Source organism: Acomys russatus, chromosome 1 (genome assembly GCF_903995435.1).
Source record: "Acomys russatus chromosome 1, mAcoRus1.1, whole genome shotgun sequence".
NCBI lineage: Eukaryota > Metazoa > Chordata > Mammalia > Rodentia > Muridae > Acomys > Acomys russatus.
Genome location: NC_067137.1, coordinates 107,346,465 through 107,361,149, shown reverse-complemented (window position 1 = coordinate 107,361,149; position 14,685 = coordinate 107,346,465). Strand labels below are relative to the sequence as shown.

General features: G+C 43.0%; 1 protein-coding gene across 1 annotated transcript in view; it reads right to left on the bottom strand.

The window, feature by feature from the left end:
* Positions 1-14,386, bottom strand: part of Zc3h14 (zinc finger CCCH-type containing 14) — a 46,365-nt gene extending 31,979 nt beyond the window's left edge. Inside the window, exons 1-8 of the mRNA XM_051150289.1 lie at positions 14,245-14,386; positions 13,863-13,905; positions 8,343-8,457; positions 4,846-4,886; positions 3,726-3,921; positions 1,719-2,148; positions 808-968; positions 152-252 (exon numbers count right to left, since the gene is read on the bottom strand). Of these exons, the coding sequence (XP_051006246.1) occupies positions 152-252; positions 808-968; positions 1,719-2,148; positions 3,726-3,921; positions 4,846-4,886; positions 8,343-8,457; positions 13,863-13,905; positions 14,245-14,280 (1,123 nt within the window). The 5' untranslated portion in view covers positions 14,281-14,386. The remainder of the gene's footprint in view (positions 1-151; positions 253-807; positions 969-1,718; positions 2,149-3,725; positions 3,922-4,845; positions 4,887-8,342; positions 8,458-13,862; positions 13,906-14,244) is intronic.
* Between the last annotated feature and the right edge of the window lie 299 nt (positions 14,387-14,685).

Below are 14,685 nucleotides of genomic sequence, written 5' to 3'. Positions count from 1 at the left end.
AAATTTTATTAAACCATTCTTCTAGAAGAATTTCATTCTGGTCTTGGTATATAACAGGAACCTTTAAAAATCAACTTAAAGAAGCAATTGCTTACCAGCACAACCACACCGCACTGCCATTACCAGCACAACCACACTACATTGCCGTTACCTGCAGAGTAGTTCGTTGTCTTTGTTACCGACTCCTGAGCTTCAGAGATAGCCTTCAGAATTAGATTCTTGTTGGCTTGTTTAGAAGGTGGAAGAGAAGGTCTAAAAGAGTTTTAAGAAAAGGTATTTTTAAAATGTTTTAAATTTCAGTTCTTTACATGCTAACCACCTATTATGTCAGCATGATGTAGCTTTGTTTTAAACATAAGTTATAGATTTTAGAACATGTCAATTAGACTGGAACCCTACAGCTTTTTAAAAAATGACTCTGATGGATGCAGTGGTGCCCAACACTTGAGGAGACAGAGGCAGAGGAGTTTGAGGCCAACCTGGCCTACAAAGTGAGTCCAGAACAGCCAAAGCTAGACAAAGAAACCCCACCTCCAAAAGACAAACAAACAAGTCTGTATTAACACATTCTCCTTCATTAATTTCTAATGGTCTGCAATTCACTCCCATTAAGCGAGTCCTGTTCCATTACTGTGTACCTTTCAAAGCCTAGGTGACGCTGCCAGGTGCTGAGTGGCAGAGCTCTTGTCTAGCAGTAGCATGCAGCCCCCGGTTTCTTCCTTCCCCAGCACTGCCAAAGGAACAACCAAACAAAACCCCGCAGCTGCATCAAGCAGGTTAGACTCATTTACAGCAATGGTCACCCACCTCCTCTCAGGCTTTGCTGGTACTGACACGCTGCTGGACAAGCTTCCTACCCGGGAGCCATAATCCTCATCTTCCTCCTCCTCTTCTCCATCATGGCTAAATCTTTTTACTTTAACAACTGAACTCACCACAGGCAACTTTCTCTTGCGACAGTTTTCGTCCTACAATGCAATAAATTTAAGCTTACTTTGCACTGAAAGCAAAGTTCTACCATAACAATATCTGTTTTCATTTTAAGACAATCTTAAAAATTCAATGGGTGGCTGGCATGGTGGCACACGCCTTTAATCCCAGCACTCAGGAGGCAGAGGCAGGCAGATTGCTGTGAGTTTGAGGCCAGCCTGGTCTACAAAGTAAGTTCAGGACAGCCAAGGCTACACAGAGAAGCCCTGTCTCAAAACACCAAAAATCAATCAAAGGACTTGGTTTCTTGTATAAAAAAAAAAAACAACAAAAAATGGAAATACCTCCTCAAATAACTAACACAAAAGAAATTTAAATTTATTTTATAACAGCTGCACACAGCTCTGTTAGGGAACTATTAAAATTGAGTTATGCTTGGAGGCAGAGGCAGGCAGATCATTGTGAGTTGAAGGCCAGCCTGGTCTACAAAGTGAGTCCAGGACAGTCAAGGCTACATAGAGAAACCTTGTCTCAAAAAACCAAAGTGAGTTATGTAGTTGCTTAAACCTGAAATTGACACATCTACATAGACACCAAAAAGGAAGGGTAAAGCTAAATGCCAAAATCTCAAGGTACATATGCGTGACATAAAACCCCTTGGCAGAGTCAGGCCAAGGGAGGACACTGTTTAAGGTAAACATGCCATGTGTCTTGGTTACTTGAGTTGCATTTGGAATCCACAACTGCTAGTCTGTAGCCAGCCAGCACCTACACACGTCTATACAAACCTCAGCACTCATTTTATCCAAGGTGTTTCTGAAGAAGGGGCTGTAAGTGTCTTCTGCACTGCTAAGCACTGGTGGTTCACACAGACGGCCTGCTTCATATACCTGGCTGCTCTGCACATCCAGCTGCTTGGCAGCGTGAGCACTGCTTTGCTGCGGCTGAAGTTGCAGCCTGTTTAAATGAGTACCAGTGTCTGCATTTCTACTTGCAGGTGGTCGATAAATTTCAATAGAAGGCCGAGAAGAACCGTATGTAAGTGTCACTGTAGGTTTTTTCTGAGATAAGGGATTCTCCTGAACAAAATTGAGGTCTTCATCAATGAGATCATCTGGTTCTGGCTTGATATCGATCACATCCTCAGAGGGTGCTGGCTCCCTCAGAGGTTTCACTGTTGACATTAGCCGGGTGGAAGCTCCATCATCGTATGAATGTCTATTTAAAGTAAAACAAAGCATTATCCTATCATCTTCAAAGAATGCTCATTCAAAAAGCATTTTAATGAAGGAGCATGGATACTTTTTTAACATTCACAACTACTTTCAAATTATATTTATTCTTTAATTTTTTTGAGATGGCATCTCACTTTATAGCTCTGGCTTGCTTGAGATCCATCCACCTACGCCGACTCCCAAGTGCTGGGATTAAAGGCTTGCACTAGGGCTGGCGGGATGGCTCAGGGATTCTGAGGACTGGCTATTCTTCCAGATGCCCAGGTTTGATTCCCAGCACCTATATGGCAACTAACAGCTATGTAACGCTAGGTCCAGAGGCTACAAAGCCCTCTGAAGGATTCCATGGATGACAAGCACATAATGCACAGACACACATACAGGCAAAACACCCATACACATTAACTTTAAAAAAAATTTTTTAAAGATTTATTTATTTATTACTATGTATACAGAGCTCTCTGCCTGCATGTACACCTGCAAGCCAGAAGAGGGCATCAAATCACATTATAGATACTTGTGAGCCACTGCGTGGTTGCTGGAAATTGAACTCAGGACCTCTGGAAGAGCAGTCAGCACCCTTAAGCTCTGAGCCACCTCTCCAGTACATCTTAAAATTTTTTAAAGCTTATACCACCACACCCATCTTCCCTCATACTTTAAACTTTTATTTACATTTAAAATAAAAAAATCAGCTGAGCTTGATGGCGCATGCCTTTAATCTCAGCACTCAGGAGGCAGAGACAGGTGCATCACTGTGAGTTCGAGGCCAGCCTGGTCTACAAAGCAAGTCCAAGACAGCCAACGCTAATACAGAAACCCCTGTCTAGAAAAACCAAATAAGTAAATAAATAATCACATTCTGGTCACCATTACTTTATTTAAAAACTTGCTTATTATGTGTTATGGTCTGAACCTTAGGGGGCTAGGGAAATGGCCAGAGCATTAGTTACTCTTCCAAAGGGCTCAGCACCCAAATGGTGACTCACAACGATTATAACTCCAGTGCCAAGGGATCTGGCCTCTAGAGGCACCAGATATGCAGAGGTTCACATACATACAGCAAAACACCTATACACATGAAAAAACAAAATGAAAATGAAATAACAAACTTGGAATGTCCCATACAGACTCATGTGTTGAACACTAGATGCCTCGTTCACTATCCTTTTAGGAAGCAGGCCCCAATTGGTCAACATATGCCACTCGTGTCTAGGAACAGACCTTTTCTGATACTATCCAAGCCAGGCTCTGGTCTAGTTTTCTCCACTCCCTCGTCCACAACAATGCTCGGAGTCTCTGTCATCTGGCCGTGTTGTCATGAACTCTACCTACCTACCTATCATGCTGGGATGAGCTGAGAGCCCTCTCAACTCTGAGCCAAAAACAAGTGTTTCCTCCTACTGCAAACTGTCAGCAACAAACGACAAGAAAAGAGCTAATCCATGATCACTTCACTATTTCTAGAACTTGCTGGAAATAGGAACTAATGGACATACTAAGTAACATAAATGTCACGTCCATGCGCCCATATGGCCACAGTACACACTGGACTTTTACCTGACATTAGTGGCTCTCTGCTCCTGTGAACTTGTAGAGACTCTGGAATCCCTTTTTTCAGGTCTAGAGCTAGAAACGGTGAGGGGAGGGACGGCAGCTTCGTGCCTTCTCTCATCTCCCCGACTGAAACTGCTCTTGTTTGAAGGCACGTTACTGTCAAAGATGCTGGTGTCAGGAGACTTTAGACTAGAGGGCTCTGCAAAGAAAACACATGATCCTGGGAATCTATTCCTGATCTCTCCTCTCTCTCAACACCAATTCAAAAGCAATACATTTAATATAGAAATGATTTTTAATTGATAACTAATAAGTATTTTTATATTATAGTTAAAATAACTAATAATTAATTTAGTTTGTTTTAAAAAACGAAACAATAACAACAAAAGCCAAAACAGTTCTCATGAAGCCCAGGCTGATGGGACTGTAATGCTGAGGATGACCCTGGACTTCTGATTCTCCTGCCTCCACCTCTGGAGTGTTGGGAAAGTACCAACTCGGCTGTTTTTTTCCAGTGGTAGGGACTGAACCCAGGACTTTACGCACTCAATCAACTGAGTTAAATCTCTATCAAAGGTGATAGTTTAAAAGCAGAGCTGGAGTTTACTAAGAGTTTTTAATGTAGATTTTAAGCACTTAGAGATAAAAGGCACCTGAGAATGTGGGCATGGGACTTTTAAAGAACTCCCTCAATAGTGAATAATCATCATCATCACTACTGGTGGTGGTGTTTTTACAAGAGTATCCACACTTATGTTTTAAATACTAGGACACATATGTATGTGTATGCTCATCTCATTTCACATTACTTTTAGTAGCTGAACAGTACTCTTAAACGTATTATCACTGGACCTTTACAAAACTTTCAATTATAAAGCACTGAAGCATCGTTGAGGTTAAGGCCTGTTCACATATGATTACTTCCTTCATAAATACATACAGCCCTGTCTCCCCATTACTGTCAAATCACGTTAAGTTTATTGTTCTTACAGTTTAAGTGAATGACTACTCTTTATAGAGTCACTGGCGTTCATCCAATAGCAGCATAAATAATTTTAGGAAAAGAAGGATCACATACTTAAAAACAGAAATTTCAAAAAGCTTTCAATTTTACACGTCTTACCAGTTGTAACAGAGCGAAGCTTATCTAACACACCATGGAGCCTAAAAAACAGAACAAAGCCTTCCTTAAGGAAATTTCCTTCATGTGCCACTCTAAATGTGATGACATCAAACCCAGATTAGTTCTTTTAAAGGCATTTAGTGATACCAAACCAAACTTTCCAATCACACATTATTTTTTCTTTAAAAGACTTTACATGAATACCAAAGAAGCTAAAAAAAACTAAATATTACTTTTTCTTTCTTTCTTTTTTTTTTTTTTTTTTTTGATAGAGGGTTTCTCTGTGTAGCCTTGGCTGTCCTGGACTCACTTTGTAGACCAGGCTGGCCTCGAACTCACAGCAATCTGCCTGCCTCTGCCTCCCGAGTGCTGGGATTAAAGGCGTGCGCCACCACACCCAGTTAAAAAACTAAATATTACTTTCTCAACATGTATCCTCTATAGAAGAAAAAGAGGAGGAGGAGGAAGAAGCAGCAGCCGCCCGCCATCTCCTCCTCCTCCTCCCCCTCCCCCCAGCCCCACTGCCAACAGCAGCACATGGAGAGGGTTCAGTTCAGGGGCAGAGTGATTTAACTGCTAGAACTGACAGCCTTATGGATACTGTGCAAACACTCTAATTCACTGTTGCACACCCACAACGCTCTTCATACTTTCTGAGGCAGGGTCTAAGTTGCCTAGGCTGGCCTTGAATTTGTGAACCTCCTAATCAACGTCTCAAGTAGTTAGGATTACACTGTATCAGTAGATCCAGAACATAATGTGAGGAATGAATACACACAAGACCCTGAATTCAACTTCCAGCACAAAAAAAAAAAAAAAAAAAAAAAAAAAAAAAAAAAAGACAAAGACATCATCTGCAAGTTTTGATTTTAAAAAAGGTACCTTGCTTCCTAAAAACTGAAGATCAAAACAGCTTATAGTAAAGCAAGCTAAGTATCCCAAATGTAAAATGCTGCTTGCCATAGTTGTTTCAACCTGTGCGTGGGCATGTGCTCCTTCTGCCTTCTTCCCTTACCCTCTCTACAGGATCAAACTAAAGACCATGTATACAGGCTAAGCACATCCATACATCCTGACTCAGCTATTAATATTTATTTTAACTATTTACATGGCTTCTTGGACAATGTAATCCTGAGAGGTGAAAAACGTTTTTTTAAAAAAATGTTATCCAGCCAGGAAGGGGTGGTGCATGCCTTTAATCCTAGCACTTGGGAGGCAGAGTGAGTTCCAGGCCAACCTGGTTTACAAAGACAGTCCAGGACAGCCAGGGCTCTGCTATACAGAAAAACCCGTCTCCAAAAACAACACAACAACAACAAGCTATCCCACTTTACTGAAACTACTATTTTCAAAATTAAGCAAACAGGCTACAACTCTGCTTTAAGATAACCCATCTTAATAGCTACATAAAAGGCATATTTGCACAGCCATCCTTCCAAAATCCTCTCACAAACACCAGAGTTTTTTATTGCTTCATTTAGACTCCATTCACATGTCATTTTCCTCAGGGGCACAATTATTTCAAGGTTTAAAAAAAAAAAAATTAGGAGAGGAGGGGGAAAAAAGTATAAAGTCATAAAACTGACAGGAAAATCAAAAGCCCCAAAAGCCCCAGAATAGGGCTAGGCTGAGGGGCGGGGACAGGATAGGGACAGACAATGACAACCCACGATTTTCTACACAAGTGGAATGCTAGGTTCAGATGTGACTTACGGAGGTATTTCCCAGAGCCATGTAAAAGTGGGGTGTTGTAAGCCACCTGTAATACCAGCACTCACAGGGCAGAGACAGGAGTCCCTAGGATAAGCTGTCTAGATAAGACTAAAATTGACTGGTGAGCTCTGAGTTCAATAAGAGACCCTGCCTCAATAAATAAAATGTAGAGTGATCTAACAAGACACCGAAGGTCAAATTCAGGCCTACAACTATAAACACACACACACACACATGCAAACATGTGTTATGCAAACATTCATACATATACAAACAAAAAACTAATTAAAAGTCAGAATAGTCTGTTTAATTAGTAAACACTGATGAAAGTAAGTACAAAGTGAAGGCAAGATTGCTTGCATCAGTACATGTGAAACTGTATTTATAGCAAGAGAGAAAGTGATTTTGACTTTAAGTTCAGACTCAGCTAATGGCATCCTGGTTTATGAACTGTCTTAAGCAGTCCACTAAGTCATCTGAAAAGGCACCTACAAGGTCAATCTTCCAGCTTAGACTAGCTGGACTGCAGACTCAGTGATCGGAAGGTTTAGCCCAAGGTCACAACAGTGTTTATGAAACAAAACAAATTTTTTGACTACTGATGACTTCAAAAAAGAAGTACTCACAATCACAGTATAATTTCCACCGTCAAAAACACCATGACCATTTGAGAGCAAGCTACATTAAGTGGGTACATATCCACAATGAATTAGTGTGCTAGCATGTATGGATCACTGTGCTCTTAATACTGTTCTCCAAAACTGTGCAATATAAAGCAGAAAACTCTGCAGAGTTTCAAAGTGGTATCTTCATAAGCATGCAGTTGTCAAAAATACTATGAAGATTTTCCTGAATCAAGATGTGAACACGCAGCTGGGCGCAGTGGCACACACCTTTAATCCCAGCACTCGGGGAGGCAGAGGCAGGTTCATCTCTGTGAGTTCACGGAGGCCAGCTTGGCCTACAAGCAAGTCCAGGACAGCCAAGGCCATACAGGGAAACCCTGACTGGGAGGAAAACAAAAACAAAAACAAAAAAGGTATGAGCAGGCCCCACCTTCCTTAGTTAAGCGAGCTAAATGCTCACTCAGCTGTGCGGCCTCATCAGCTTTCACTGGAGCTGTGGGCCCTCTTAAGGGTATGTCCTACCTGTTATCACAGACAACACTGTCCTTCCCCACTCTCACTCTGCCCTAACCCTGACAACCGCAGCTGGCAGCTGGCCTTCTTAAATGGCATCTTATGGTTATTCTCAATAAAGGGAACATGTGTTCTGGTACAGGCAGTCCAATCATCAGTAATTTATAAGAAAAAATAAAAATTCCTTGTTTGAAATTCCAAACTTGTAAAGGTGAATGAAATGTTTGTCAAATGGGGACATGAACGTGTCAGGAAAAGAAAAAAAGCTTAAAACAAAAAGAAAAAAAATGTTCCCCATAAAAGGCAAAAGCCTGCCAGTGTAGCTCACAGTGTGTTCACTGGTGGTAACTGGTTGTGCGGGGAGGGGTGGTGGTGAAGTGCAGAAGGTGGTAAGTACCCATCTCAAGGCCCCTCTGGTGCAGGCGCGTCTGCATGCACTCTGTGTGCATCAGCTAGGTTGTCCTCAGGGTTACACACAGCACGTGATTTACAGTTCCCTATGCGGATGGAGAGCCCTTCAGAGGTTGTCCCTTACAGCTGGCAGCCTGCCTCTCCACAGCGAGCCTCACACACAGCCGAGAATCTCCTTCTAGACAGAATACCGACTCTGACTTTGCTCTGAGGCACAGATATTCAGAAACATACCATACGGTGAATCGAACTGTGTTGTTCCCTAGAAACAGGGACAGGTCCTCTGTCATTTGGTCCTGACTTTTCTTGTTGGCCACCATCACCATAATGTAATCAGGAAGTTCTTCATCTATTTAAAAGGAAAAGTATACCAAAACTTTTAAATGTTTCCCCAATATTTATTTTTGCTCAAAATCAATGTGCTTGAGAACAGAGGCGTAGCCCTGAGAGCTTGTACCTCACTCGAACAGAGGCTAGACAAGAAAGCTCAGCTTCCATTTTTCCCTTTCACCCCATAAATACTTCCATTTTTGGAAGCCAGGAAAACTGGGAAAAACTGATGCATCTCTAGTCATAAAACTAGGCATACTGGGGTCACAGAATCAACTGGGAGGATGTAATGGTTTTTGAAAGAAACTTTTCAGTGCCCATCAACTTCAGACACCTCTCGAAGGTGCACATATATCCTCCATAACTGCACTCTGTTTTCTGTTCAAGATAGTACTCACTCACTAAAGAATAAGATTCTGCTTAGTAAATGGAAACTTAATTACTCCATAGAACTACCAGCAACATCCTATACACTAAAACTGCACACAATTCTACAGCATGTACAATGCCCAGAGTCCAATTGTTAACACTGAAGGATGGAAAACAGGTAAACAGCAACTCAACTGCCTTCATCCTGACCGTGGCAACCCTACACAATGACTGCAGGCAAGAGGCCCAAGAAACAGTAAAAGAGCAAAGACAATATGAGGAAATCTAGTTTCTTTTGAAAAAAGCAGGCGTGTGTGTGTGTGTGTGTGTGTGTGTCTCTCTCTCTCTCTCTCTCGCTCTCTCATAAGGGTGATGTCTTAAAACTCATGATCCTCTTCCTCGGCCCTCCCAAATACTGAGTACTGACCTTCACCTCCACACCCGGCTTTAAACAAGTTTTCATTTATTAACATTTCCTCAATAACTACAATACTCATAATTTCCACGTATACAGAAATGTTCATTTGTCAGAAACCTGTTTCAAGGGAAAACATCTAGAGGTCTTCCAGAAGACCTGGGTTCAAATCCCAGTACCCATATGTCAGCTCACAACTGTAATCCTAGTTCCAGGGGATCCAACATCCTCACACAGACATGCATGCAGGCAAAACACCAATGCACATAAAATAAAAATAAATAAATCATTAAAACAGAAAGAGAAAAAACATCTCAACTCCAGTATAGAAGCGGGACAGAAGAGAAGGCAGTATTTCCTGGAAGCATGTGAGAGTGAGGAAATGGCCCATCTTTGTTTTGCTGAAGATTCAAAAGTACGCCCACTGTTACTGTGATAACTAGGCTGATCCTTACTTATCTTTCACAGCTGCTAAGACTCGGCACTTGTAACTCGGGAGAGTGAGCACTCCGTCACTAAGACTGCTGAGGTACTTAGGCAGACGGGCTAGTCTTCTTTCATAGCACCAATGAAATGACTGCTGTCACTGTGTCAATCCTAAAATTTCATGACATCGGTGGTTGACTTGGCATAGAATGGGGACAAGGAAAAGTTAAAAAGCCAGAGTGGCTACTGGAAGTTTAGGAAGAGTAGAGTATGAATGAATATGTTTATTTTTTGCTAGTGATTCAATGAAGGATCTTGTGCACAATGTTAAGTAGAGTCTCCAATGAGCTATACTCAGTCCAGTAGATTTATCATATTGTCCGGTGATGGTTTGGGGTATACACATATCAAGACATACAAATACACTAAAATATGAACACATACCCTTCAAATATGTGCCATTTAAACTACCAATCATTTCTTGGCAAAGCCTTGAGGATTCACATGTTGTCTTCTGAGTAAACAATACAATAAAAATTAAGAAATCTAATGCAAAATTAGCATGTGGTCATAAAATATTCCTCCAGAGTCCACAGAGATCTCTGAAATGCATTCAAATTAGCATATTGGTGACAGAAGACAACAGTGGGTTCTGGGAAGGCCTGGGGAGCTCTCCCATCGAGAACAGGAGTGAAAACTAGACTGTCACTGCTCAAGCACTGAGCTGTTCCACTGAATACACATGAGACTTTCCTTACTGCTTGCTTTAAAGGAAGGGGGCTATTCTTTATACCCCACTTTGAAAAATAAACACTCAAATATTTATTGAAGAGTAGTTTTCATAGCCTTCCAGAGCTCTGGAACTCTTTTTGGGCATAAAGAAATGTGAGCTGTGACTAGCAGTGGGGTGAGACTGTAACCCCAGCACCCAGGAGACTGAGACGGGAGGATCAGTTTGAGGTTGGCACAAGCTAAACAGTAGCAAGCCAGCTTGAGCTGCATAGAATGAGACCCCATCTCAAAGAGTAAAATCCTGAAAACAAAAGCCACCCTGTTTTGGACACTGAAGTACATATTATCTACAAATAAGATAACTAACTACAAACAAAAAAGACCTTGTTTTATTTCAAAGAGTTGAAGGATAACTTTTGTTAACTCAACTGACAGATATTAAACACCAGGCTCTTTGCTAGAACCCAACATGAAACTGTTAACCTTAAAGAATTTCCAATTTTGGGGTGCAATGGTGTTAAGAGTTTATGGGGGTCCTAAAGGGCAGAAGAATCTGTAAGAGCAGGGAAGGCAGGGCCATAAACAAGTCTGACAAGCAACAGCAGAGAGAAGCTGAGCAAATGTCAAGACTTGCTGGCACTCCACAAGCCCTGGCTCTAACCTGTTTTTCAGTTTTGTTTTTTTGTTTTTTCAAGACAGGGTTTCTCTGTGTAGCCTTGGCTTGTCCCAGACTCTTTGTAGACCAGGCTGGCCAAGAACTCACAAAGATCTGCCTGCCTCTGCCGCTTGAGTGTCACCATACTTGGTTCTGACCTTTTTTTTTTTTTTTTAATGTATATGAAGTATTCTATATGTATGTGTACCTGCAGGCCAGAAGGGAGCATCAGATCACATTATAGATGGTTGTGAGTTACTGGGAATTGAACTCAGGACCTCTGGAAGAGCAGCCAATGCTCTTAACCTCTGAGCCATCCCTCCAGCCCTTGACCTGTTCTTCAGTTAAGTATTTTTCATAAAGTTAATAGAAGCATCAAGGACTCTAACCCTGAACTCTCAGTCTCCAATCTGCTGACAGTAGCTACGGAGGCTCTCTCTCACTCCATTTACTGATAAAAAGCAATACTGCCACCATCCCAGCAGTACTTTCAAAAACAGCAGAACTATTAAGGGGATGTTTTAAAAACTAAAAAAAAAAAAAAATATCTTGGTTTGAAATTTCTGAGTGACAGGACTGAATTTAACTCAGCCACATGCACTTGTGCCTCACACAGTCCCACATGTGCAGTGGCCTCTCACAGCTAGTACCCACTATGTAGTAAATGAAAAGCCAATTAAAACTAACAAAATTCTGATTCAGCTTCATTTGTCATATCCATGTGGAATCCTAACAACCTTCCTGAAAAGACCATCAAATCCCCCTGTCAAGTATACTCCCTAAGCTAGTAACCCTTAGCCTGCTCAGGGTCAGACTCCTTTTCTGGCTAATGTGAACGGCATCTACAAATATTAACCACAGGAATCTAAAATGGAAATTTTAATTATTAATGTACTGATTACATGCTATTAGTCCAATTACATTAACTTGATACTTTTTCTAAAAACTGAAGTCTTCCAGACAAACAAAGCACACAGTTCTAAGGATGGCCCTGATCTCTACTTCCATTAATCTCCTCTGTATCCAATCAAAAAGACAAATCAACTCTAATCTGTTTCTTGCATTTAATCTGTGATAAAGTTGTTTAATACTGAGGAATGCAAAGAAAATCTAGTCCCACAAATATGTACCTTGAGTACTCTGACAGCCTTTCTAGATTCTGTGGCTATCCGTCAATGACATCACACTAAAACTCACGTGGCAGTGCATCAGCAGAGTGGATGCATACAACACCCATTACCTCTCCACCTATACAGCTTTACTGCCTTGTACCTTTGCACAACTTCATGTGTAGTGGTCACCTGGAAAATACTAGTTTGTGGTGGACCCAGGACACACTGATGTAGTTCACTATATGAAGTCACACTGCTGATATCTCCACACTTCATCATGCAACCTCTTGGTTCTGGGAAGTTCTCAAGTCCAGAGAAATAAACCCAAACTTTCAAAGTCTTAATTTTCATTTAAAAGTTCAATTTGTCATTGGCAATAAAAACTACTGGCTTTTTTTCAGGCCTCCCTGAGTGCACAAAACCAGCTTATCCTTTCTTAGGACATACAAAGATTTCGACTGCGGTGATAAAACACTGTGACCAGAAAGTACTTGGTAAGGAGTGTTGTATTTCATCTTACAGATATCCTGGAACACACTCTGTAGACCAGGCTGGCTTTGAACTCCCAGAGAGCCTCCTGCCTCTGCCTGCCAAGCACTGGGATTAAAGGTGCACGCCACGACCTCCCAGCTGAGGAGGCAGTTTTAAAAACATTATTTTATCTGTTTCATCGATAACAATCGAAATAGAACTGGCGTTTTACCTACAAGAAGTAATCCGACTAAGAGTTCCAGTAAAATCTAGTGTTTACCTTTTTTTTTCCCCCTCTTTTTTAGTTTTTCGAGACAGGGTTTCTCTGTGTAGCCCTGGCTGTCCTGGACTTGCTTTGTAGACCAGGCTGGCCTCAAACTCACAGCGATCCACCTGCCTCTGCTTCCCGAGTGCTGGGATTAAAAGCCTGTACTGCCACGCCCATGCCTACCTTTTAAAATCCTTTTCTAGCCAGTGCTTTCATATAATCCAGATGTAAACAGTGAAATGCCAAGTCTTCTATTATGAAAAAAAAAAATTGACTCTACAGGTCAATGGGGGTCTCAGACAGTTACTATCTTAAGCTACCCATGATTTACCCCGGAAGCCACCAGCTGTGGAGTCAAGACAGGCCTCTTCACACAAAGCCTTTGTTTCTATTTGTACAACTGGGATGTCATCCTTTACATTGAGTGGTGATTTTTTGTTTTGTACGTGTAACAGCTAAACACTGCCTGGCCCAGAGTAAACACTCTTTCTACTTAAAAATAAATAAATAAATAAATAAATGGGAGGGAAATAAAACTCCTTACCACTGTGACCTTCGAGTAGGAAGATCATTAAAAAACAAAAACTTTTAAAAAACAAAACATAAAACTCACTGAACCAGCTCTGTGGCAAATGCCAGAAGCCACCAAACGTTCATATCTAAAATGATAGATCTCAAATTAAAGGTCATGACGAGTAACAACAGGAAAAACAGAACGAGATTTGTACAAACATGGGTGGAAAACGACAGCTTCAGAGCAGTGGAAAAAGCTGGACTATTTCAAAAGAACGTCTTAGGCAGGAGGTTGGGGGGCGGGGGTATGAACTCAGGGTTCTGCTATTAGATGGTAGAGGAACCAGAGAGCATTCGACTTCAAGGTAGACCACCCAAAGAGCCTTGGGCCGACTTACTCAGACACATCCAGCCAGCTGCAAGCCCTACATTATATTTAGGCGAATGTCGAGTATCAACTTACCCACGTAAGCTCCTAATTCTTGCAATTTCCCCTTAATGGCACTCTGAGGAAGAGAGAGAGAAGGAAGGGGAAAAGGGGCAAGGGTGCCTGTGAAAACCGCGACAGTAAGACAGCCGCCCGGCGCTCCCGGGGATGGGGGAGGGGACACCCGACCCCCGCGCCGCGCTTTCCTCCTCCACCTCCCCCGCCGCCGCCCGGGTCGCTCTCCCGGGCCCGCCGGCGTCCTCTCCACCCCCGCCCGCCCCCCAGCCGACCGCCACGCCTGCGCCCCGGCAGCAGAGGCGACTGGTGCGGAGCAGACGCCGCAGGCCGGGCCCGCCCGCCCCGTTACTCATGGCAACCGCTGCCCGCCACGGCCAGCGCCCGCCGACGCGGGCCTCACCCGGATCTTGCGGCTGATCTCGGTGCCGATTTCCATGGCTCTGCGGCGGGCGGCCGAGTCAGCACTGCGCGGCACTTCGGTTACCTGGAGCCCGCCGCGGGCTGCCAGCCTGCAGCCTGCCGCCCCTCCGCCGCCGCCGCCGCCGCCGCTCCGCCTCCGGCCGTGCGCGCTGCGTATCCCCGCCCCTGCTGGCGCCCCCGTGCAAGGCGGGAGCCAGCGCGCATGCGTCGGCGCACACGCATGCGCTCGCACGTCCCTGGGCTGAGGGGCGGGGTCCGGAACCTGTGCTCCGGCGACCTCTGCTGGTCGCACGGAGGACAATGCTGTGCGGTCAACTTGGTTTCACTTTGCCCTTCCTAGGCCTTTGGAGCCGGGACTTCTTTCCTTTCATGGTTTCTCATCTATGAATTTTAGTCTCCTGCAGGTAATAAAGATGAAGTA